Raw genomic sequence first — 26,799 nt, 5'->3', positions numbered from 1 at the left:
AGTGTGTACATTCTAATCTAAACTAAGATTCATTCACCCAAAAGGCAAACCTTACTTTACCACAAAGGCTTCAGGGGTGTCTCACTTTCGCCACAAAATTTTTATTTTCAAAATTTGTTGGGGTTGTGGGGAATATACCAATTTCAGTTGAGCAAGCATGTCACATAGCAGACCTAAGCATCTGCATTTCCCATACCTCATCTATACTCTTGTTGACAATAGGTTTGTCAGGCTCTCCACAAGCAGCTCTAAGTTCAGAGCCAAGGCTCACAACTGCTTCTAGTTCTTCTTGTAGTCCATCAATTTCTTCTTTAGCAGCCTACAAAGAGAAAAAAAGACAACACTGCTAATACTAAATTTAATCATCTATGTATAGCTTGCTTTCAAGGTAGAACACAGAAGGATTCCACCTTTTTTTTCTTTCAAGTCACTTGGACTTACACCTGGATGCTTAAAAAATAAGCATTCCTTTGCAGTGTCAGATGAAAGGAGCTGACATCAGTCTAAATTGTAACAATAGTTTATGATATCATTTTGCATGAGATGGAAAAAATAAACAAGAAGTTTTAAATTCGATTTCTTTAATCAGAGTGACTTCTTTGTCAGAGGTTATCATTCAGCCTTCAAACACTTAACTATCAGTATAATTACAGGCTTAGAGGATAATACATAGAGCATCATACATTTTTACCCCTTTCATTTAGATGTTACGTATTACTCGAGGAATCTCAAGTATGTATAACTTTTTAAAAGCCTCAGTGAGATGGTTATTATATACATATTTACAAACAAATAAGGAAATGTAATGACAAGCACATGTTGCATGCTCATTGCAATTAAGCACTGATATGTATTATTTACTGTAGACTCTTGAGATACCATTATTGTAAATTTCTACACAATTATCCCTCTTAGTCTTTAAAAAATAATATATTCTCCCCTGCATACTTCAAATAAAGTACTTCAAGTCACGAAAATACTTTCTACTGACCTCTGCAGCTTCTTGCTGTTGCTTGACTACAGATGGGTCAACTCCAGGTCCCTCCAGTTCTCGAATGAAGTCCTGAGTATCTTTAATAGTAGCTACAAGAGCCATATGATCACACCAAAACTTTTCAGCTAGTTCCATTACATCCAGCAGTTTAGCCTCTCTTTCCTCAGCCAAGGTCTGGATGTCTTCCCAAATTAGGACCATTTGGTCTAGTTTATCTTGAACAGCTAAACAACAAAGGAACTACATTACTACCTTGGCAAACAATTCTTGGTCATAAATCTCTCTCCAGTTCTACGGCAGAAACATATGTGTACATTTTAAAATTTAGAGTCTAAAATATTTCTTTGCAGGAATCCTTATAATGTTAAGTGGAAACAAACACAATGGCCTTTAAAAATAAAAGAAAGGTCATCTCCACAATGAATTATTTTAAATGAATGCTTTGTTTTTATAAATCTTTAGCAGCTTCTCCAGGAGAACATTCCCCAGATTAGAGGTCATCAGAAATGAAGAATTTTATATGTTGCAGCTTACTGCAATTCCACTACATGAAAGTTTCCTCAGTCGACTACCTTTAGCAGATATATCCTTATCAGCGCCTTCTGAGCGAGCAATCATTTCCTCCCCTCTCTGTTTCAGTGTCTCATACACTGGCTGAAGTTTTTCCAGCTCCACGGACACGTTCTTATTTTCACTGATCTGCTCTTTAATCTTCTCAACCTCTGCCGAGATCGAAGGTGGCTGCCTCAGACGTTCAACTATGCGTTTCAGACTCTCGAGAGTTGGATCTATCTTGTCATGAAACTAGGAGGGTGGTAAAGGACAGAAGGAAAGGGCGGACAAATTAGAAAAAAACAAAAAACAAAACAACAAAAAACCAAAACAGCAAACTAAAAAAGGGCATCTGAAATTATCTTGGAAAAAGGTATTTTAAAATTATCATCTCTATCCAACACATGTATATGCAACTTGCAATACCTCCCTCTAGGCCCTTTTAATATCTAAATTACAAAAAAACCCCTGCAAAATGGTATGTTCTCTCAAATTCAAGAATTTTACTATTTAGTTTGGGCTCAGTCCTGAGACACTCCCTCTGAGGGTACTATACATATGGCAGAATCCACTTACATTTAGTCCTGTGAAAGTCATAGTAGTTTGTAGCTTTAGAGAGTCATGGCTTTCTGACTTCATCATTTTAGAAAGATATGTACCTTACTATTAAAAACATGCACTTTCTGTTGGGACCAACATACTGACATACAACCTCTGATAAAGTCTTTATATGAGGTTGTGCAAAAAGACATTTGTTAGTGGCCAGGTAGTGCTTGCTAGTGCAGTAAAGGTATGTTACTTTCTGCAACTAAAAGCACACAACAGTGTATATACTACATCCATCCATGTTTGACTGAGCCCAGGTAGGTGCTCAGAAACTCAATTATAGCTGTGTTAACGTGGTTCAGACTTTGGGATAGGTCCAAAGTCAGCCTTTATTATATGCTTTTGTATTAATAGAGATTCCTAAATATCTTGCACTACCATGCCCCTTTCAAATGAAAGAAATCAATAAATTGTGGGTGCATTTAAATTTGCAATTATAAAAGCACTCCTGACAACATTTGGAAATGATGCTGGAAAGAACACAGCAAAACAAGATTACCTTATGTAAACAAATAGCTACATCCTTTCTATTCAAAGGAACACAGGCAATATAAATATAATTACTTTTTCCCACCATACAACCCGCTTCAAATCAGACTCTGTGACTAATGTTACGGGCCTCAGTGTTTTTATTAGAAGTGTGAATATCACAGAAGCCAACAAAATGTGTTATGAAAGAAAAGTAGCCTTCCCACATTCAAGACTTCTGAGAAACTGATTGTGGCAACAAAACCTTACAAAAGCTATAAAAACTGAAATTAAATTGGCAATATTTGGGTCTAATTTTAGGACATGTATTACATTTTTAAGTTGTCAGTGCATTCAGTGGGCCTCCTTGTACTCAACTTCAGTGAATGAGACAAAGTGCTTTAGAACTTAAAAGGAAGAAATTGCAAGTCATTACAATCTCTCATTCTAGGTTCATACATTATGTCCTTCCTTTGATACATAGTGCAATTTAATATAATTTAAAACCTGAAGAGTTAAATAACTGCCCTTCAAGGACTGTCTAGACAAACTGACATAGACATCATAGTTCAGAGATCTGATAATACATATTCACATATCTTCATAAAAAAGATTATATAAAATTACATTCTGCGGGCATTAGAATGTTTTGCTTTGCCATCTGCATATACATTTAGGTATATAAAATGAACCATAAAGTATTGCATAAATAATTCAGTAATTTCTCAACATCTGATTATATTCTAGGTGTTAGAAAATAATGCATTTCTAATTCTTGCTTTCTGTACTTAGCCAGTACAACATGTTGATCTATCACATTCAAAACAGGGACTCTAATACTAAGCAAATACCTTGATTTTCAAATTGGCAGCTCCACACATGGAGGGGGCAAAGCATTTATGACAAAGAAAAAAAGAGGATCTAAATAATCGGGCATATTTCAGAGGTGTGAATAAGGAAGGCGTTTATAATGACTGAAAGTTTGTACGTTAAATATATATACAACATGTAATGTCTATAACAAGTCCAAAAGCAGGATGACATTTGATGTCATTTAGTTTTGCCTCACATTCCTAAACTCAGCTGCAGGGGCTAGGAATATGACATTAATTATAATGACCTGACAAAACATTACTTAGAATGTAGAATTCGTAAGGTCTTCAAGGTGTTTTTCTTTGTTTAGTATTTATGACCTAAGCAGAGTACAGTACTTAATTTCCAGTGAACAGAGAAAAAAAAAGGGGAATTTCCTATAAAAACAGTAGTATAGAACAAAGCATTTTTATTCAGGTTTTTGTATAGGTTTATGTACAAAGTTTTACTGAATTCTTTTCTGAATCTGGGGTCAAGTAAAATAATTTCTATGTGGATTTAATGACAATTAACCCAATATTTAATGGTTGCTAGAATAAGACACTTGGCAATACTCTACTGAAGTTCATTTCATAGGCTGATGAAGCTAGAATATGCAGTTTTTGTGGACTTGACCTGAGTTTCATGCTGATGACATTTTGTGACGTCTAACGTTAAGTTCTTCGGAGTCTGCAGCGAAGAGCCAATGCTACTGCCACTGCTTAACTACCCACTAGTTCCACTGCTAACTGTTTACTACAGCTGCCAATTCCTAGAAATAAATATACCCAATTTAACTGATCAAAAGTGACATTTGTTTATAAATGAAGCGCCAGCTAGTAACAGACCAGTAAGAGAAAATGAAAGTGAAAATCAAATCCCACATTTTTAGACCACTAGATCTTTTACTTCTAAGTTAAGCAGCTGTAAACATTTTTCAGCAGCTGCAAAGTCATAATACTGACCAATATATAAAATTATAACCCCTCAAGATACTGAAAAATCAACGCCATTAGGAGCGATATGAACATTCACAGACCATTAGGTTGAAAAAATCCAGATAAAACAGCAGTTTAGTCTTGATATATGCATGTAAGATGACAATGTGTATTCTTCCGTTGAATGAACCCAATTATACGTTAAACTTAAATTGATACCTGGGTACACTGAGAAATGGCTTCATCCAGTGCCAGTGCTCGCTTTTTGACATCTTCCTTAATTTTACTGTAAAGGGTGTCAGCTGCCACGTATTTCTCTTGGATAGAAAAGCCTTCTCCCGGGCTCAGCTCCAGCAACTGAGGCCCAGTTTTGTTCATCTTATCTATATGAGGCTTGTGCTCAGCAATCAGCTCACGCAGTTGCTACAACAAATGAAACAACTTATCAGTTTCTTACCCTTGCACCACCACATTACAACTGTCCACACTTCCAACACATCCAGCTGGCAAGAAATTCCAAACAAATACCTTTCATCTTAATGTAAAGCAGAAATAAAGTTAATGACTGCTTTGCCAGTGATCATTCCCATTCCAACACAGAACTATCCAGGCATAAAACATCAGAACTAGAGACACACTGGAAAGGCCTGTGCAACACTCTGGTAGGACATATGATTACAGGCAAAATATAAGATGCTAATTATGCATATGATGCTAACAACAGACATTGCCCATCGTATTTAGGACCTATAATGACAGAAATGGCAGTGATATTCCAGACATGGGCGTAACACCACCACATGTATACTTTTCATGTTGATATTGGTCACTTGCTGCAAAGCCTTTCATTGAAGAACATCACAGAGAGAGGTACCAACATTGCAAGAAAATTAATTCAAATTACCTGTGATTTAAGAAGTGGAAACCAGCACAAGAGAGGGTCAAAGATATCAGTGAAAAGGACAAAAGGACAAGCAAGGGTGATCAGTAGAGACCAATCAACCTTGTTCATCAGTCTCCCTCTCTGGCCACAAGACCCCTCTGTCTTCATAACAGCACTATTATTGAACTTATACAATGTTTAACAAGTAATTATTAAGTGAATTATATTTGATCTCAGCTGTCTATTCCTTCCCATCATCCACCCCAGAAGTGAAAACTGTGCAGAGGCTTGAGGAATGGAAATGTCACAAGGTGTCTTCCAAGTTGTCTAAGGATTTCAGATTTTCTTGCTTGCACCCATAGAACTGACAAAAGGGAAAGGGGTTTTTTTGTGTGAGTAGCCCCATCCTTCTGTCATTTTATTTACTTTCTCATTTAATCTCTCCCTTTTCAGAAAAATCCCAGTCTTGTGAGGCACTGTCCCTCTCAGTGCTGTGAACTCCATGCACAGCTCCAGTGCAGGAACGCAAGAGGTACATGCACTGCTTCTCCCAGTTGAGAGTTTGTTTAAATTAATGAAGACCCAGAAAAGAGCCTGTATCAGTCTCAGTGTAAATAAGTTCTCTTCTCTTCAACTATGGTCCTTCCCTTAAAAGGAATCCAGATGCTGGCTTTCTTCCTTGCTCCTCCCCAGGAGAGGAGACGTTGAGGAGACTGGAAAGACAGTGACCACAACTCCTCAGTCCCCTAATGACACAACAGCAATGAAAATAACCCCTCCTGACTCTAACTACTTACTTTGAATGTAACTCTGTTTGTAAGGCTTGCCACAAGAAAAATAATATTGATTAGCAGAGAGGAGGAAAAGGAGAAACTAAGAACAGTTTGAAAATTTTTAGAAAATAATTTTGTATGTTCTACTTTTGAGCACAAAGAGATGACTTGACATAAGGCCACAAGAGCACGCATTTCTGGGTCTAAACCTTATGCTAATAGTCTGCCAACAGCTCATTTCAAACCAAACTAACTGCATGTAACTCACACAGAATCAACTCTATGAATTCCAGAACTTGGAACAAGGATAAATACAGTAAATCAGTAAATACAACAGAACAGAAACATAGGTTCTCAATTCACATTGGGAACTACTTTTTTTTTTCTTCTTCTTTTTAACAGAACAACAAATTATTTGGTCTTCTCCATGACATACCATTGGGTAAACAATTCTAGTAAACAAGTGTTTCAGAGCAGATTACGTGTTAAAAGACATTAATCTTCTATTTAACAAACAAATCTCAGCTAATGGCATAGCCTGGGGAAAAAGCAAAAATAGAAGCTCATCTGAAAGGCTTCTCATAGAAGCAGCATGATTAAAGTACATGAGGAACAATCCTGTAAGTAAAGCAAGCATGATATGGTTCACGGTGACTAATCAAGGTAGTTTGTAAAGCTTATGTTATATAGCTAGTCTTAACAGAACATGTTTGTTCATTCTGGACATAATAGGAAGACAAATACGTGAACCTGGTGTTTACCAGTCCGTAAGAGTGGCACATTGCATTAGCTGGTCTCAAAGTAAACAAGACTTTGAAGCCAGGGTTCATCTTATCTAACTTGAGTCACTTAATTGAGGCAGCTAAAATAAAAAGAACACTAGTTACCCTATGCTTAGCAGGGAGAAACAGGTATCTCCAGTGGCCATACAGGTTTTGCATCTGCCAAAACACGCAGGTTTTTAACCCCAGTGGGATACATCTGATTCCATGTGATATGAGCAGTCACCTGTGAAGCACCTTAATTTTTATCCAAACTGATTATATATCCATGTAAGAGAATCCATACAGTGGCCAGTCTACAACACTGTTACCTCTATTTTGTGATGCTATGGTAAACAATTATTTATTCTAATTATTACAAAACAAACATTCTTGACATGATAAATTACTACGGGATTGCATGGTGCCCAAGCAATCAATTCTTGGCCCTCTAATTGTTCATCTTCCTGACTCAGCTAAGTTTGATTTCAATGTTACCAATGAAACAAAAGCCAAATTTTTTATACATACATAAGATCAGCATATGTCTATATCTGTAAACAGATTGTCCCCCCCCCCCTTCCCCCCCCCTTATGTTTCTTGCTCTAACATCCCATATCTGTTCTTTCTGTTTATGGGTTTGGTTTGTTCCAATACTGACATTAACGTGTACTTTGAAATATACTTAATTAATAACTTTTATGTGCTCAGTTCTCTCAGTACAATGGCAACTATTACCTTTTAGCCCTCTTTTATGCTTATACATCACTTGCTGCCTTCCCCAGAGACTCTTGCTTGCATGCACAATTTGGTAAACAGTAGAGACATGACTGAAAATGTATTTACTCTGTATTATTATTTTATTATTTAAGGTTTTTTTTTTTTTTCAACAGAAGAGTATCTGTTTGGGTTTCAAGAATTTTGAAGAGTACTCCACAGTTCTAAGCAAAAGATTTCCCGGTTTTTAACTCTACCTTTTTCAACACTGGCAAAATGCTTACCCTATGTTCTTCTTGTTGTTGCTTTAAAGTTTCATATTCAAGGGCTGGAGCAGGAAGCTGAGAGATGATCATTTCTGTTTCAGTTAACCATGGCCAAAGCTCTTCATAAGTCTCCCAGAACTGGTTAACCAGCGACTGAGCCCGTTCCAGCTGGAGGTTTCTCTCTGAGTTCATTTGACAGACTGCATCATATTTCTGTAAGAGGCTTTCAATTTTTTTCTGTAAAATAATATTAATTTTTTAAAAGTATATTTTTGTGTGTGTCTATTACCTTCATTTCTAAACATCTTTGACAATTATAGTACCAATTTACAGTGAATAACATTTCAATTTTCAAGTTTCTACAGTATCACTGTTTAAGGTGGACAGAATCAACAGTGAGGGAGACCAGAATTTGGCAGAGTACTTGCAAAATAATTAGAATACATTTAATAATACTGATATTTACAAATAACACTTTATTCATAGAGCTTCTAGTCAAGCTGCAAATGATCTGACTGCAGATCTTAGCCCAACTTCCTTACTGCAGACACTTATCTTCAGTGACACTTGGCAGAAACTAAGTCTTCCACAGCATTTCTGAATCAAAGCAAGGAACAATACATAAAATCTGTTGGGATGTTTGGTTCGGTGGTTTTTTGGTGGGTTTTTTTTCACTCTGGCAAAATGATAGGATATACTCTCGTGACTGTCGTTTACAAACTTGCAGAAACCACAAAACATTATTTTCCAGGTCAGCATACATTACTTAATGAGAATGTATTACCATCAATAACATAGATAATAGTGATAGAACTAAAAGGCTTATACATTACAAATTTACTGTATTTGGGCATGTGATAATAAAAGAAAGTATCTACTAGCTATACATTTTTCCTGTGGAAGACTGCCCATGTTATCATGTTTATGAAATATTGTATGTGACAAAGCACATAAATCCTAGCCTTGGAAAAACTACATGTAAGCAAGACAGTGAACGTGAAGAAGCTTTTTTTTTTTTTGGCAGAACAAGCTATCCTTTCATTTGTTATGTCTTGCATGTAAATTAAGTATAGAGATGCTATCCAGAGGACAGAACATAACCTTAACACACAGATATACAATATTTTTGACAAATAAACATTTAGTGGAGACACACAAAATTGCTCTGCCTTATCACTACAGTTTCATAGACCGAACATCTCATCTATTCTAAATTCACTTAAGAGAAAATCAAATTTAGAGATCCTGCAGCAGAACACAATTACTGAAGCATTGTTTTTCACAGATTGGAAGGACTAAATCTACAACATATCCAGTCTCACTGTAATTTAGCAAAAAAATCCCAACCCCACAACTAATCCTTCCTAAATGCCAACACGAAAAATCCATCTGTACGTTTGCAGCCCTGACATTGGGCTCACCATGTCTGTGTGTAACAAACAAAGCCATAAGAATGCCTTTCATGGGCTGTGACAGGATGGAATAATCTTGGCAAGCAAGGTCTACATGGAAATCAGCAGATATGAAAGTAAAGATACACACAGAGGTGCACAGCCGTTGAATTCGGCACAGAAATGCTCACGCCCAGAGCATCACTGACCCAAAAGAACTCAGAAGATAAACTGCCAGATTCCACACATCAACCCAGATGAGTAATACCTCTTCACTCAATCATCTATAGGCTAAAATGCTATTTACTATGGATGAAGATGATAAATGGCACTCCAAATTAGTGTCAGGCAAAGAAGCAAGTACACAGCGTTTGTTCTTTTAACATCCTGAAGGAAGGAGAGCAATACTCAACAGCATTTCCTCTAGTATTACAATCCTCAGAGTAGAAGTGACTGTAATTAATGCTTCTGCATTAATATTTTTAAAAAGACACTATAGGAATCCTTCTACTTATATATTGTCTGCATATCTACCACTGTAACTGCAATTTAAGGGACTTTACCTTCATCATCTGTTTCTCTTCTTCAGTGCATGTTTTCATAAGCTTATCCCCAGATTTAACAAGTTCATCTATAGTATCTTTGTGCCTTAAAATCTCCATGGTAAAAGCCTTGAAACACAATAAAAAATTGGTTAGAATAATAATAAGAAGAAAAAAAGTATTTGGAGCAAAAACTGGTTTTGAAGTGCATTAATTATGATGGACTGAAAATTAAATCATGCCAGTACATTTTCTAGATGGAGAGTGTGCCAGCCAATAATTAACATGACAGTTGGAAATGCATTTCTTTTACCTTTTGAACTTGCAGCTGAGCAGTGGTCTGGTCTTGCTCAAGCCTAATATCACCCAGTGACATCAGTTTCTTTTCTGTTTCTGCAATCCAGGCAAATTCAGCATCAGCTGCTTGATCAAACTAAATGAGGGAGACAAGAATTAGTTCAGCAGTTCTACAGACATGAAATTAGAATCACTGTTTCAAAAAATTTAAAGAAAAAAAATAAATAGCATATTTTTGAATTTTTAGAAAGATAGCAGCTCACTTTCCATTTGAGGTTTTTATATAAATGAAATACAATGCCCAAAATTGTTCTGAGATTGTAATACAAGCAGCCTAATTCATAAGCACAACAAAGCAACAGAAGCAAATACTTTTTCCAAAGCCTACAGCTCTCTAACAGTCATAGGAAAATAAAAATGGGTAATAATCTCAGAGTTTTAACTAGACTGCTTGTTTTCATTTTATTCTTCTTTCACATGTCTTTTTCATCTCTGTGTTTATTATTACTGCTAGTGTTGCAATTATCCTGAGACACAGTTGTTTGATGTTACCCTATTAATCTGAAGAGCTGTGTTGGTATTAAATGATCAGGACAAAACAATCACTGTTCAATGAAGTTAGTGCAAAAACCTCACCAAATTTAGAGAAGACAAGATTTCATCCAAATCTAGGCCTCGGGTTAAATGCAAAATTTTTTTTTAGCATTTGGGTGCAGCCAGTCCTTTTCCTAAAAGATTGACTTCTGACTACAATCAGTCAACATTTAAGTGTTTTAGAAATTACCTAAAAGCACTAATGTAATGAGAGGACCTGTCTCTTACTAATTTGCAAAGAAAAGCATGAAAAGAAGCATGTGAGGATCTAAGTCTTCTGAAATGTGAGACCAAATTAAAAAAAAAAATCATACATTCTCTCTTCAGATCAAGTTTATAGGCATGCATCTTAGCACACACGTTGCAGTACTCAATCAGGGCAGCTTTGAGCCTAAGCCATAGAGAAATATTGCATGGGATGTATCAGATACACATTGTAGAAACTACTAAGAATTTATTTATTGAATTAGTTAAAACTCTGGCTCCTCCCCGAAATTACCTGAACCTTAATATAGCTCTGAATTATTGTGAAAGTGTGTCAGGATGTTTTAGGTCACAACCAGCATCTTGTGTTATTGATGCCCACACTTTCCTCAGAAGTCTTTTTCTGAACACTCTCAGTCCCACTTGTCTTTAAAATATGCTGGTCTGTGCCTTTATGGCTGTGGTCCATAACAGCCCTGCTCCTTAATATAACTGGAATTCATGTTAGTCACTAACTCAGACTTGTCTTAGTGGTTAATCATGAGTCCCACAAAACAAAAGATGCAGTTCTGAGATTTCATTCTTTATGAGTCAATCTTTTTCAGACTTTACAATCCATTTGTGACATGAAAGAGCACAACATTCTTTTTCACTATATGTCATTTCTCATTTAAAGTAAGAGAAAGTAAGACTTGTCCTAAGTATTGTGACATCCTACTAGAAAGGTATGTTCTGAAACAATCAATACCGTAAACGTTAGCATGAAGCACATGTGCCAGTGGTAGTTAAATCCTGCCTTTAGAAACTACAGTTCACAATCAAGTTTTTCAGAAGCCCATCTATTTACTATAGAAAGGGAGAAGATGATTTCAAATCTGTTAGATGTACAAACTAACTGCAGTGTGACTTCCTGATACCAAATATTCATAGATATGTAAGTAATATTGAGGAAACATTTAATGGAAATAACAAAATCAAGGCATGGCAGTGAAACTTCCAAGTTAAATAGCATTGAGGAAGGACAGAACTCTAAACTCAATTTGCTAAAAGTATAGGATTTCCAATTTGTGATGCTTAAAAACAACATAAAGGAATAAAAAGCATAAAATTGGTACTCTCTGCATCCAAAATTTGAAATGTTTTCTTCCCATTATACATGGCAGTTACCTATGTGCCCTGAGCTACACTTTCAGTAACTATAAAATTGTCTACTTAATCCCTGTCCAGTTTAACCAAGCATAGTTCATTGTGGTACTTTTTCTTCTGACCAGGAATGACTGCTGAATATGATGATGCTGTGATTTTCTCCACGAATGCTTTCTAAAGCACTCTCTACGGCTGCTTTAGAGTGAAGAACAAGTAAGCCCAAAGTAGAACATGACCTTGTGTTTCTACACAGGACTCCTACACTAGAGGACCCCACCAATGCCCACAGTCTTGAGAAATGAAGACTAAACCATGCAGCTGAATTTATCTCTAAGATAAATCCACCAGTCTGGGACCATTTTGCCCAGGTAGTTTTAAAAACGCTGGGCATTTCATCTGTCTGTTAGTCTTCCAGCTTCCATTCACAACATGAAGCCATTATGCCTAACCATCTGTGTTGCCGGCTGCACCCCTCACCTTGGTCCAGGAACATCTATCATGAAATTCTCAGCAGCTTTGTCCTCTACCCAAAACTTCTTAATAGTATAGGCACTTGAAGAAGTTGCCCCAGGGCAAATTTAAAAGAGCACTAGCTTTTTCAAAAATGCTTTTTATTTTGCATAGCTAAATGGGAAGTAGCTTATCCTCTACTGGAAGCACATTAAGCACCTGAAACTTATCACAGGATATAGTGTGTAGGAGTTTACTGTGGTGATGTGGGTTGGCTGAAGTGGAGGTTAGGGGTATGCAGGATGAGAGCACAATGTGCCTTTGCAACATTAGCTAGTGAAATAGCAGCTCTGAACTTTTCATGTCTGCACCTGAAACTGCTCAACTTACACTAGAGGATGCAACATAGTCATGGAATTCAGAAAATCTGAAGGAGAGCTAAGATACAATCTTCTATCTCACCTTATCACTCATTAAAAAAAAAAATCACCCTTCATTTTTTAATATCAGGTTAATGAGACAAGAAAATATTAATTAGCAAACCCCTTAAAAAGAAACCTGTACTTATTTTTAAGCTCACTTAGAAGAAAATCTGAATTACTGACAGTCTCTTTTAGTCAGTTCATGGCAAATTTTGAAATTATCACACATAGTTTCTCCTTGTCCTGTTACAACTGTTTATGGGAACTATATAGCAGAAGTAGAAATCTCCACCAGCATTTTTATGCCTGAACTGTAGGCAGACACTGGAAGATTGTGTTTTCACAATGTATTTATAAGCAGGCTTAAATATGAGACTACTCAGTGACAAAATTAGAGCCCAGTTCTCAAAGGGTATCCATATATACTTCTGTGCATGTACAGAAACCTCCACATATTAAATAACTCAGGTTTTGGGCCCCAAGAAGAAAAGCATTGTAGATACTAATAAAAGCAAGTGTTATTTAAATCCTCCACTACAGCTGGAACAAGGTCATCCAGCTGTTAATTGTGTAACGCACAGATGAGCTGGACAAGCAGCTGATGCTAAAAGCTGTGGCCAACCTAGCAGTATCAGTGCCACATCCAGAAAAGGTGGCTCAGGATCTGGACCATATTTTACTTAACACAACATGATGTATAAAAGATGTGAGCCATTCAGTTCTTAAGCAAACTCCGACGTGAGGAGCCACAGGGTAGCAACAGCAATTTTAGCTAAAATACTGTTGTTTGCACCCACAGAAAGGGAGACAGCTACAAAAGCGTACAGATTAACAGATTTCTGGCATTCATATCTTAACAGTGGAGTCCCATTTTATTCAAGTGGGCCTTTTGCTGCTCAAGTATAATGAACTTTTGGCAACATTATTAAAGGACAGCTTTTGTCCAACTACACATGGCCAGAGACTGTTACTGTCCAAAGAACAGTTTTCAGTACCTGCTGGGATCTCAGGATGGCAGCATCAATCTCATCCACCTTCTGAGAGATCGTGTCACTCACTAATCTGTAACGTTCATTGTCCTCTGTTATCATCTTGTCTAGCCCCTCTCTGGCCCTCCATGGCACCAGCTCCAGGAAGGCACTGCCAACTTCATTCAGAGAGTCCAGTAAGCCTTTGTTGTTCTTTGCTTCTTTTTTCAGCTCCTGTAAAAGGCCATTTAAAACAATTAAACCATTTAAACATGGCACTATATGAACGGAACATAACGCAGTTTGCAGTTTCTTCATACTTTCAACTACCCCGTGAGTTGAGAACTGTTTTCCACACAAACCAAAGGGCTAAATTAGAATACTTATTTTCACCTAATATGTATTTGCTTTTTGATACTGTAAGTTGTTTGACAGAAAGGTAGGTGATTCTTAAGAGAATTTTCCACAGAATCTAACCTAAATATATTTCTCTAGTCAGTATGACCATCTGAAAATTTTCTAAGAATTGTTAGTACTTCATGAAGCATCCAAAGAAAATAAAACTAATGGATGGTTGCAAACTGCAACTCCTTAAAGAACTAAGTCATCAGCAAATGAAATCAGCACTCAGTATAGCAAAATATGATGAATTCAAATGATTTCTGCAATGAACAATGACTGGATAGAATTTCAAGCACATATTCACGCAAGGGAATGAAATTTTACCTGTACAGAACTCCCCATCTATTAAAGAAATTTAACAGAATTTTTTTAAGCTTCCCCCCTCAACATTTTCCATACCATGGAGCTTATACTACATTTTTTCTTTTGAACTAAATCTTGTTAAACAAAATTAGTAATATATGTTTAAAATACTGACACTTTACAGGATTTTATCCATGCCACAGCTAAAGAACTAAAATAACTTTGTTTGACAACTTATGAGGTTTCCCAGTCTTAGGTAGGTCCTTGAATAAAATGAAAATGTTGTGCTTCTCTTATGCTAAAAATAAACCTCAGCCCAATTTCATAAGTGATCATAGCACATGACTCTGGAAAGGGAGTTTGATTCTTAACTACTGTTACATTTAGTCAAATGATCTGATGCCAAAATTATTCAAAAAGTTATTTCACGTCAAGCGTAAATTAACACAAAACCTCACCGAATCACAGAGCAGTAAATAATTCACAGGTTCTAAAACCTACTTTTTGTCTTTCTTGTACTTGGCTTAATTCTTCAGCCTTTGGTACTTGAGTTTCATATGAAAGTAACTCCATCTCTACTTCATCAAGCCATTTGCAGAGTTCCTCGTGAGTTGAGTGCAGTTGGCCTGCAAGCTGCAGAGCCTGCTCTAAAGTCTTGGATACATCAGAACTTAATTTTGTAATGTCTTTGTATCTCGCTTTAATGCCTTCCAGTTTATCTTGAACAATTACAACTTCATCACCTAAAATACCAAAGGGATGTTATTTCCTGTGATCACAAATATTAAAAAGCAAAAAAACTCAAAACCACAACAACAAAAAAAAAATAAAATAAAATCCCGAACACCACATATTACAGAAACCTCAGTATTTAATTTATAAAATAACCCAAACAAGGTGACAAGGTCAATCTTCGACTGCTGTAAATTGTCCTACCATCAGTAAAGCCCACAGAGCTACAAAGTTTACGTCAGTTCAGAATCGGTCCTTCTGCCTTTTTTCTGCTTTACTAAACTATTAGAAAGTAAGGGGTTAAATCCAATATTTAACACAAATGTTCTTAAAAAATCCACCCTTATACTCAAAATACTTCTTAAAAAGGCCAAATAAAAGATATAAAATTGTTACTGAAAATGTAAAGAACAAAAAAATAAATCTACCTATTACTAATTAGACTTTCAATCACAGTTCACCCTCATTGCTGTCCATTTGAAACAGAACTCAAAAGGCTAAAAGAAAAACAATGCATTGAAATTTATTAGCCTTATTAGGAACGTTCAGATTTCTTTATAGACTACACGCAATGTCAAAGTTTGGAACAGAAAAGGATAATACCACCCTGTGCAAACATATGTATGTCTCAAAGGGTTCAAGAACTTTACAAGTACTAGAAAATCTGGACAGATGTTGCTCTACAGAACAGACATATTGTATAGAACTGGAATGCAACCCTTCCCACAGCATTAGTTCCCACGGATGAAGCTTTCCCCTTGCAGTAATAGGTAGTCTAATATCTTGTTCATCTGTGGATGTCTGCAGGGAATTCACTGTGTCCACTGCCAAACAGCCCTCCATTATGAGTAATGTCCATAACTCGCTATTAGGAATGGAATGCAGGTTCACTAAAATAATTTTCCACTAAAAATAACAAAAGGATTCAAGGGCTAAATTCTCTACAGGCAAAAAAAACGCTTTTGCTCACTTACATTAAAAGTAAAATTGATCCCAAAACATAACCTACCTTGACCTCAAACCTTTATTAAAATAAACAACTATGACTGCTTTAACCAGTAAATATGAACCATATTTACAAGTTTCACTTTAATTTTCTTTAGCACCTCCAAGTAAAAGAAAAGTATGAAAAATTATAGTTTCATGTAAGTTCTCACCTGTTGTTTGCTTGAGAAGCTCTAAGCCATTTTGTATAGCCAAATCAACACTTTGTTTTCTAAGAAGAATCTCTTCCTGAAGATCCTAAGAATAAAGGTCATTTATGTTAGCACAGACCTAACAAAATATATTATCTTTATTTAGAATAATCAGACTGACATTTTAAACCAGATATATTAATGAAAATAAATGTAGTATGGGGATATAAATCAAATTAAAAACATGAGTTAAATAAGAAATGAACAGAAATCAAAATACCAGTAGTTCAGAGTGCTGTTTCTCAAGCAATTCTGTGTTGCAATCTTGGACTGACAATTTGTTCAGTTTATCATGGATTTCATTCAGCCAGTTCATCAACTCAACTTCGTCCTCCCCAAAAATCTGAGCATTGCTGTAAGCTTGCTGGAGAAGTTCACACCTGCTGTTGCTCTTCTCTTGAATTTCAATGTATCGTGCCTGAGCAGAATCTAGCTTTTCCTGCACCATATCTTTATCTTCCCTGGAGCTCATAGTCTTTAGAGACTGACCAGCACTAATGGCCTGATGTAAACTCTTATTGTGAGCTAGGACATCATCTTCTAGGGCCTATATTTTATTTTAAATAATGAAGAATAATGGAAAAGAAAATCAGAAAAACATAAAATAAATGTAAGTGGAACTCAATAAAAATTGAACAAAAAAGGACGTATTGCCAACATAAATATATAAAACTTAAATTACAAGTGAAAAAAAATGAAACTGTATGGTAAAATGAGTACAGTGCAACAGCTTTGCCAGTTGTGTTGTGCTTTACAGAAGCATCTAAAAAGAATGACCAAAGCAGGTGAGTGGTTTGTATCTTACTTTATGCTGAGAAATTTGCTGCTGCAGTTTGGAGGCCTGCGTTCCAATGGGTTCTGCATTTGCAAGCCTCTTCTCTGTGGCTGTCAACCACTCCACCAGTGGCTCCAGAGCTTCATGGAACTGCTGTGCTACCACCGAGATGCCTTCCAGCTGACGGTTCCTATCAGTACACCCAGGGAATGGTTAATTTTTATAATGAAGCAAGTGTGAAACAGTTTTAATAATGAAAAAAAGCCCCTTGAATCCTTTGAAAAAAACCCAGAAATAATTCAATCTCATTGTAAGAACCAGTCACCAAATGAAACAGATGTATATCCATGACACTCAATGAAAAGCAAGGTAAAGTAAAAATCAAAATTAAAACCAAACAAACACCTCCAAGGTATTTGTCTAATAAACCAGTTTTGCAAATAAAAATAATATCACTTTATTAATATACTTTTTGCTAAAAATAATCTATCACTGAATTTATCAAAACATTGTTTTACACCCAGTTAAGATAGTTCTCAAGTTTCCAGCTGTCTTAAAGAGTGAAGTTACATTCCCTTGACTATTATACATGTTTTAAGTTAGGCAAAGGCTTTACTGAACGAGAATATACTGTCATGCTTCTTCAGTGTTGTAAAATGTCTTTAAACATTTTTTTCAATGATGAGAACAGAATTATTTCGTTCTACATTTCATCTCTTGTCCTGGATAAAAGCTCTCATTGAAGTTAGTGAGACAACACTAATAAAGCACAGAAACTTGACCTCCAAAACAGAAAAGCAGTACCTAAAACATTTGTCGTTCAGATTATTACATGTCAGAGAAGACTGTTGATTACAGCAAAGACTTCTCTACAAGCAGTGCTGAACAAATGCCATTCAAGCAGGCTTTTAGGAGATTTGTTCTACATGAAAACATCACAATATCATCTTTCAAACGAGGATCTCATTCCAGATAAAAGCTACATTTATGTGCTTTCCAAGGCTTATAAACAAGGTAGACTTGACATACTTAGCCATGGAACACTCTGTGGGGTACTCTACATTGTTTTCAACATCATTCTCAAATTCCTTCTTCATTTCTAGAGACCAGCCAAAGAACAATGGAGACAAGCTTGCAGCTAATGGATGGCTTGGAAAAAGTTGCAATTTCATTTGTAATTAGATGTCATCAGACTGGGAGGATATTATTAAATTAAACATGACATTAACATTTACCCCAGCTAATGAGTCAGATTCCTTCAATAAAAAAAAAAAAAAAGAAGGAAATAATGTTCTATTAGTGGTTGACTAATTAAATAATCCTATTATTAGTATGAGGTAACAAAACAGGTTCAGCTAAAGAGAGGCTTCCAGAAGGAATAGAAGACAACAGAGGTGAGGTGAGCTCAATACTACTTGAAGTACCAACACAACCATTTGCTCTTCACTGTAAAGCTTCACTGTGCACTTCAAATTTGTTTTCTTCAACTTCCCAAGTCCTCTCTTACTCTCAATTATGTGCCTTTTTTTGGGCTATGTCTCATGCACTCTTCTCTCTACTCTGAAAAAGACTGTCCTTCTCAAATCCTTACCCAGAAAACACGTTCAGTAGCCCTTCCAACACAGATTTCTTCAAAGACACTTCACAGTTCATCACTTTACAGGTATTTTACACACTGACAACAAGTCACAAATGTAAGTCTGTGTTTACACAGATATTATGTGCATGGATTTCATTTGAGTTTTTTTAATTGGAACTTGAATTGGACTGCAATGTCTTTTAGGAGATAGGGCTTTCTGTGTTGCTAGAATATATATCTACATACTTGAAAGGTCCTTTTTCCTCTTGAAAACTAAGGGAGCTCAGCACCTTGCATGCATCTGCAACTGACATTATGAAGACCTCTAAGCTGCAGAAACTAATTGTGTAGGCGATATCCGAAAAAAAAAGGAAAAAATTGAGTACCCCCTCCTTGTAGCAGCAAGTCAGGACTTTGAAGTTCCAAGGTAATACCATTATTATTTGTTAGGTGCAAAATTTGCACTTTACTCTATTGCAAAACGTGTTCCTGCATCAAAACACCTGCATTCTAATGAACTAACAGAGATAAAATATTCAGAAGATACATATGTAGTTAATCCTAGTAGATTGTCACATCTTAGACAAAACTTTTTTTTAAGAGCTTTAGGTCTCTTCAGGTCATTTTTCTCCACTTTTCCTTCAGAGGACCCATTATATCAATATCAAGAGACTAAGAAGTAATGTAATTAAAAGAATGATAGTACTTCACACCGTAGAGTTCCACATGCTGCTTCTAAACATCTATCACATGCTATGTCTACATTTTTAAAATCTATGAAAGAATTTCAAATACCTTGTTTCAGCTTTACTGAGCAAGGCATCCCATCGGCTATCCAGGAAACTCAACTGTTTCAAGATTTTCACTCTATCAGCAGGCTCTGCTGACTCCGCAATTTTCTCCCCTTCACGCTTGATTGCTTCAACAGTGGGCTTGCGGTCATCCAGCAGCCTCTGGAGAAGCTATAGAGAAAGCAATCAAGCACCAGGTTATTAAGAAATATTGCAATAATACAAATGTAACAACAGCAGACTTCTTGAAAAGCCGTTAAAACAAAAAACCTAAAAACTAACCCACAATGCCTATATTGTGATAAAAGGGTGAACAATGGTAATCAAAGAGACACACATATCACAAACATAAACCCCTTCCCTGACCAACGCAGGCTCATTTTAGTTTCTCAGTTGTTTTCCTAAGAACACTGGAGTTTCATGAAGCCCAAACATCCCTGGTTTCTCTGAGCTAAGGACGTGTAGCAGCCCAAAAAGTGAACATATAGAGGAAAAAGTTCTACTTAATACCCTTGAAGTAATCCAGCTATTTAGAATTAAGTTACATTTTACAGGAACATTTGTGGGAAAACTGCATGCCCTTCTAGATTTGGCATCACAGATGCCAAATACATAGATATGTATCAGAACATACTCTATGTTCTGATATATAGAGAAATGGGAAAATAGATACTAAAACTATTGTCTAATCAACTCATCACTTGTATGAGATGCAATTGGGTTCACCAATCTAGTGTAGTACATTAACTTCTCTGTAAAGAAAAAAATATGCCTCTGTATACAATCCTCCCCATCTCCATTCCCTAGGTGCCTTTGGTAACATTAACATTTTGCCACTGCAGGAATCCCAAGATGACAACCTGGACTGGCCATAACTCTGTTTAAATCTTTGGGTGGCAGTGGGCCACACAGTCCAGCTGCATGCATTGTATGTTTTATCAGCTAGATTATCATTCTTTTCTATAACTATTATTAAAATACGCCAGAGTTGATGACACTGATAGCGTTTCTACATTAGCACAGGCCATTTCCCAATGGGACTCCAACTAACTACTGACAATGATCACATCAAGATCAAGAGCCAAGTATTTAAATCTGTAATCTGCAATCTTATCTTGGCAGTATTACAGTGAAAATTTACTAGGTTTTATTTCCTACCTTTTACGCTTTCTCTTTTTCCAGTGGATCTTTAACATCCTTTCCAGATAATGTTAATAATTCTAACCAGAGGTCAGATTGCATAGTATCACTCTCTGTCTTATATCCCAGAAGATGAGCACTTCTCCCAACCCTGGACAAAGTCCTGAGTTTTGAACAGATGGCTCCTTTAAACACCTCAGCACACTCCAGTGTAATATAATACACTTGAACAGATATTATACTTTGCCAAAGACTGGGAATTTATTCTCATTGATCCAGTGGAAGGAGAGAGATTCTGAAACCATTTCACTTACCTTCTGTTCTTGTATTTGCGCCTTGACAACTTTGAATTCAGCAGATGGTGGTTTCTGATTAGCCACAAGATCTTCTGTATCAATGAGCCAGCTAAGCAGAGATTCAAGGGCATCCTGAAATCTCCCACAGTGGAGAAGAGCTTCCTGCAATTGCGCAGCACGCTGGGCAACCTGAAAAAGCAGCAGAGGATCTCACCTACTCATTTTATTTCTGTGAAATAATTAGCCAAAACCTGTGGAACATCTGTCAATATCGCTAATAAATACTCTCATTTTTGTCGTAGCTATTCATAAAAGCACTATGTCACAATTCAGCATCAATCTCTTGGGGCTGGAGACATCCAATGAAAAAAACAGACTCCCAGTATATCAGTCTGCTCTAGTAATTCCTCACAAGATACTCCTCTATACAGCTCCGGCATTATGAAATATACTGACGGGATGTTCGCATTTCAAACGGTCTTTATTTTCTTTATAGAGTGAGCCAGGAATCCAAAGTAGCAGCTCTTAATAAGGGCCAATAATGCCATGAATGAGAAATAAAAATAGGAAAGGAGAAGGCAAATAGGTGAACTGCAGGTGTCTCTGGTTCTGCTGCATCACTCCTTCAGGAAGAGAACAGAAGTTGAGCACCATTCCTACTTCCCACCCTTTCCATTTTCCAACAGCAGCTACTGCTGAAAGAAGACTCTTGAAGTACAGAAAAACATCTACAGCCAGTTTTTCAAAGCAGTGGTACTTTCTGATGTCTCAAGCAATACAGTCCTAAAGGTAAAGGAAACATTCCACCAGTCATGCAAAGCTGGGCTGTATTTTTGCCCTGTGCAGGTACAACAGTGTACATGAGCAAATACAACAAAGTGAAAAAATATGCGAATGACTGAAAGTGGGACTGAATCTCCAGGGATCCCTTCCAAACCCAACCATTTCATGGCTCTGTGAGTCTTTCCTGAATAAAAATCAAGGACAGACCTAGAGAAAGTTTGGCAAAACCTTATAAATGACAGCAACACCTCTGGCTATTAGTGATATAAATTTTATCCTTAGAATTACAAACAAAGCGATTGTGTAAAGTAAATATAATTCATATTCTTAGTGAATATTTAATTTCCTGTATTTTGAAAGATACCAGCAAGCAAATAATCAAAAGGCAGAATGCAACTAAAGCAGAATAGTATACAAGATAATAACCTTCTTATTAAGAGTCTTCCATCGGGTGTTGACATCTTCAAGGTCATGTTCAAGGTTCTCTGTGTTGGTACTTTTAGCAGCACTCTGAATAAGGCCCTGACCCAACCAATTTACTTCCTGTTGTTTCACTTGTAAGGGTTCAATTTCTTCTTTCTGGAATACCTGCAGTTGAAACCCAAGACAGTCATGAAACATGGTAACTTCTGACATAAAATTCATCTGGTATTTACATGACAGTATGCAACAAAAAAAATTGCTTAAAACTGGTGTCTAGAAGAAAGGAAGCCATTCATTGTCAGGACCTTCCTAAAAAAGCATTAATAAATCTAAACAGAACAGACTCAACCTAAACAGAGTAAATTCAATACACCATAGAAGGGGAAATGGCTTACATTTCCATGAGTAGTTATAGGTAGGAAGGAAAGGGACCAAGAAAAAGAGAGGTGGTGGAAGTTTTGGGGGGTGAAAAAAAGAAAACTTCTGATAGAGGGGGGGAAAAAAAAAAAGACTAGCGAAAGTCACCTGTTTAATTACCTATCTATAAAATCTAACAAAAAATGGCACAGACCAAGAGATACAACTGGGCTTTTTTTCCAAATTAGGACCAAAGCCGAAGTTTTAAGTCAAAGAAACAGTGAAGGAAGAGATATTTTAAAATCGGTTTAGGAAATTATAATAGTAACAAGTGAGGAGCAGGCACTACAGATGCTGTTGAAACAGTATCCCAGCAGACACTCAGGAAAATGGGCTTTCATTCAAAGGATACTCTTGCAAATCACCAAGGCTTTGACCGTGCCCAACAGCACTTTGAGTAGTTTTGTGTTTGCTTTATTTTACTCTTGCAGGTATTTAAGCTTTTTCAGAGCCAGATTATTACCAATAGCAACAGCGATGTAAATCTCCATTTGTATTCAGCAGCATTAAGCTGCACTGACTCAAGTGTCAATGAGATCAGAAAATGGCCTGAAGCCCTTGAATTAATTACACAGGCCAGTGAAAAATAACCAATGAATAAACAATGCTAAAGAATGCTCAACTTTTGACCCTAAATCCTTCAATTTCTATAGCAGCATTCAGTAACAGTTTTGGTGTACACTTAGTGCATTCAAAGCAACCTTTCTCAGCATCCTGAAAAGCAGGGATCACTCTGAATGTACCAGCAACTCTCCTCTTTTGCACCAAACACACTGTGGCAAGTGATTGCTTTCAAAGCTGCAGACCTCAGGTGGCTGAGCACGCTTCCACCAGCTTGACAAGTCAATCTAGAAGCTACAGGAAATACACTAAACATGAGGGGTAAAATAAATTAAGCATCTCTAAGAGATTTGTTCCTACAGACAAAAAAACCCTTACAAACTCTAAGACTGTGGTTACATGAAAACTGAGAGCGTGCAATGAGTTGGCTGCTCCTTAAAGAAGGAGAATGTGTTTTTCTTGACTGTAGGGTAGGGAGGAGGCAGAATAATATTTCAACACAGAATCAATAACAAATTCTTCTTTTATGTGCCATAAAGTCTCATCTTTTGAGAACAACGTCCTACCACAGAGGGGACAGATCTCCATAATCTGCCCTTTAAAAATGCACACATTCTTTGTGGAGAGAAGCTCAAAATAAATTACAATTATTGCTGAGGCCAAAGTTTACCAGAACAACTTAGCAACAAAGCTTGAAGTATCTCAGATTTCAACCAGAGTGGGAAGAAAAAAATTACAGACCCGACAAACACCCTTTCCTTATTACAAATCTTCCCTTACTCTCTTACCTCATCCACCACTCACAAAGCACTGCAAGATCCTGTGCTTGTAAAATACTACTGTAACGTCAGATCTGCTTTCTGGCACGCAAATGCAAAGGGCAGCTTTCAGAAGAGGCGGTGAGCCTTTAATCCGCCTGCTTTGGAAACCACAACCATCTGATACTGTTGCTTGCACCTTGATGAGTAAGGCTGGTCAGGCTGAACACATGGGCTGTAGCTGCCCTTGAATGGCATTGCCTGTGACCACAGTCAGTGCAGACACCGAGCACCAACACAGAGCACGGAGGAGGCATTCCACGTCGGGAGTAACAGGCACCAGCTGGGCAATAAATAACCCTGCTCAAAACAGCTGGAGTAATCACCCCCTCAGAATTTTCCCCCAATTCATTTCCCATACTGACCATTTCACCTACCTTGACCAGCCCATGTGTGCTATGCAAATGACACTGATTACTGCATCTGCCTAATTATTAATTTCTTAAAAGTTGCATTTTTGCAATAACGGCAAAACTTAGAGTTTTAAACAAATATCTTTAAGGTTATATTACAACTATTTCACAAATCTATGGTTTGTTTTTTAATTACCTTGTTGGACAAGAGGCCATTGCAGACTGTATCCAAGGTGTCTTGGATGCCAGTAGTCCAAATATTGCCTTTATTTCTCCCTGGGAAAACTTTTGGGCAGTTTACAGTGCTATCTAATTCAAGCTGTTGAACAGAAAATGCCATTTCATTTGAGCCTGTACATGCTACAGTGCATTCCTCCGTATCAGATAAAATTTCATATTTTGCAAAATCCAAGTCACTAGTATTTACAGCAGCATTAGCATAATAAACATCTACATGAGGAGATACATCATCCACATAATCCTCCTCTACTGTTGTGACTCGTATTTTAGTTTTTTCATTAACTTCATATGCATTTTCCACTTCATTTTTGCCAGGGGTAATAATTCTTCCATCACCTTGAAGAGGATCTTCATGTGACAGAATTTTCTCTTTGAAACCTTGTAAGTGAGAGTATTTCCCCTCCATCTCTTCCTGATCACTCTCACATGTCTGGGCATTGTTTTGTTTTACTTTTCCAGAGGGTAAAATGTCATGCAAAGCCAGTCTGCAGCTTTCTTTGACAGGGACACTCATGCTTGCAAGCAGTGGGGTTTGCTGCTCTCTGCAAATTGCTGGGATATATGGTCTGAACTGACCTACTGCATGGATATCTTCTGCAGAAGACAGACTTCGCATTTGAGTTTGCTCCCCTGCTAACAGTGTATCTTGTTTATCTTCTCTTTCGGTTGGAGGGCTGCATAAACCAGAATCATCCTCTTCCGAGGTAAGAGAATTCGTACCCCACTTGCATTTGTCTAGTCTAGCTGCCTCTGACATATCAGCAGTTTCATTAAAGGAGCTTTCACTTCTGTTAGTGTAATCTGGAAAGCTGGGTGGAACAAGCATTCTCCACGATCGTCTGTGCTCCTTCTTTTCTGTGTGAGACTTTGCTTTGGGTAACCCAGCTGTTCGAATTATATCGCTGTTCAGTTTAAGAGCATCAAAGATCATTTTTTCATCTAACTTGTTAGCTTCACGGCTTCGGAGCTCAAAAACACTGGAAGAAGTAAGGGCACCATTGGAGCACAAAGTACTGATGTCCAGTGTTCTGTGACTGTAGGGTAAGGTCCGGTCTGTAAAATGCCTCGAAGAGAGGCTGCCCTTGGAGCCTGAATCAATCTGTTCATTCAGCCGCACAGTGTCATAGATAGACCTCTGGGGAACGTAGCAGTCCTCAATATTTAGATCTTCATCCTCTTCCCCTTTGCCAACACATGGAGGATTCTGACGTAGACAGTCTGGCCTGCTAAGTGGCTTCCCCATGTTGGAAGTATTCACACAAACACACCCCTGTTTTCACAGATTCAGGACACTAGCAATCTGAAGAAATAGTAAACTTGCCCTTAGCATAAGACGCATAGATACAAAAATATACATCATAAGATATGAAGTGGCTGAGGTCATTCATAATCAGTGCATCCGTTTAAATTTGACTTTACCTGGTCATGAGGTTTCCCACCCCCCAAAAATACAAAGTGCTTCAGTAAGAAAGTAACAGAAGTGTCCCAATATCACAGAAAAACAAAATATAGCAGAAACCAGCAGTGGCCAAATATTTCAAACATTCAGTGGAAGGCTTCATTTATTTTTCAAGGTCAGAATCTGTATCTGAAATCTCCCAAATAAGCCTCCCAAACAAGTGTTACAGAAGGCAGTACATTATCTTCTGTACATGACTGCTTAACTGTAATCCATTTAGCTGGTTTGCAGGGTCCCATCTTCTTTATAAATAAAACATGGTGTGGCAGCTTAAAAAGACAGAATCCACAGTGGCTTGTATGGTCCTGACCAAGGCACAGATAAAATCCTGGGGGGTGGGGGGGAAATAAGTTAAATCCAGAACAGTAAGAATAATAAACCAGCCCTTTACTTTTTTGGCAGTAGGTATAAATAACCTTGATCTGAAAGGCAGCTTATCCTCCTCTTGTAACAGGCTTGTTCGTGGTGCCTCCACAAGTCCCACAGGAAAACATCACTTTCTAGCAGCCAAGCCAATGCGTCCTTTGAGCAGACCGTCGGAAAACGAATGTTTCAGACCGATTCTCCCGATGCCATCCTGGAGAGCTCTTTAAGGCAGCTGCAGAGCCGAGCAAGCGTGGCGCGTTCCCCGAAGGCACGGCAGGTTTACATTCGGCAGGTTCCGACTACAAGCTGCAGCTAGCGGGCTGCCCTCGCCTCCTCCTCAT

General features: G+C 37.3%; 1 protein-coding gene across 11 annotated transcripts in view; it reads right to left on the bottom strand.

The window, feature by feature from the left end:
* The window catches only part of DST (dystonin), a 207,282-nt gene that overhangs the window by 45,255 nt on the left and 135,228 nt on the right, over nucleotides 1-26,799 (bottom strand). For 9 of the 11 annotated variants that reach the window (XM_017739217.1, XM_017739218.1, XM_017739225.1 and 6 more), the window contains 15 exons: nucleotides 22,248-22,409; nucleotides 21,057-21,227; nucleotides 19,607-19,773; nucleotides 17,263-17,422; nucleotides 16,678-17,004; nucleotides 16,419-16,503; nucleotides 15,031-15,272; nucleotides 13,852-14,058; nucleotides 10,057-10,176; nucleotides 9,765-9,872; nucleotides 7,829-8,047; nucleotides 4,630-4,833; nucleotides 1,567-1,798; nucleotides 992-1,218; nucleotides 197-319 (listed from right to left, as the gene is read on the bottom strand). In XM_017739217.1, coding sequence (XP_017594706.1) covers nucleotides 197-319; nucleotides 992-1,218; nucleotides 1,567-1,798; nucleotides 4,630-4,833; nucleotides 7,829-8,047; nucleotides 9,765-9,872; nucleotides 10,057-10,176; nucleotides 13,852-14,058; nucleotides 15,031-15,272; nucleotides 16,419-16,503; nucleotides 16,678-17,004; nucleotides 17,263-17,422; nucleotides 19,607-19,773; nucleotides 21,057-21,227; nucleotides 22,248-22,409 — 2,754 coding nt within the window. The remainder of the gene's footprint in view (nucleotides 1-196; nucleotides 320-991; nucleotides 1,219-1,566; nucleotides 1,799-4,629; nucleotides 4,834-7,828; nucleotides 8,048-9,764; nucleotides 9,873-10,056; nucleotides 10,177-13,851; nucleotides 14,059-15,030; nucleotides 15,273-16,418; nucleotides 16,504-16,677; nucleotides 17,005-17,262; nucleotides 17,423-19,606; nucleotides 19,774-21,056; nucleotides 21,228-22,247; nucleotides 22,410-26,799) is intronic. The other 2 variants (XM_017739224.1, XM_017739222.1) reach the window with 1 other exon arrangement.

This window comes from Corvus brachyrhynchos, unplaced genomic scaffold (assembly GCF_000691975.1).
Source record: "Corvus brachyrhynchos isolate BGI_N302 unplaced genomic scaffold, ASM69197v1 scaffold136, whole genome shotgun sequence".
Classification (NCBI taxonomy): Eukaryota; Metazoa; Chordata; class Aves; order Passeriformes; family Corvidae; genus Corvus; species Corvus brachyrhynchos.
This window is presented reverse-complemented; position numbering and strand designations above follow the sequence as displayed.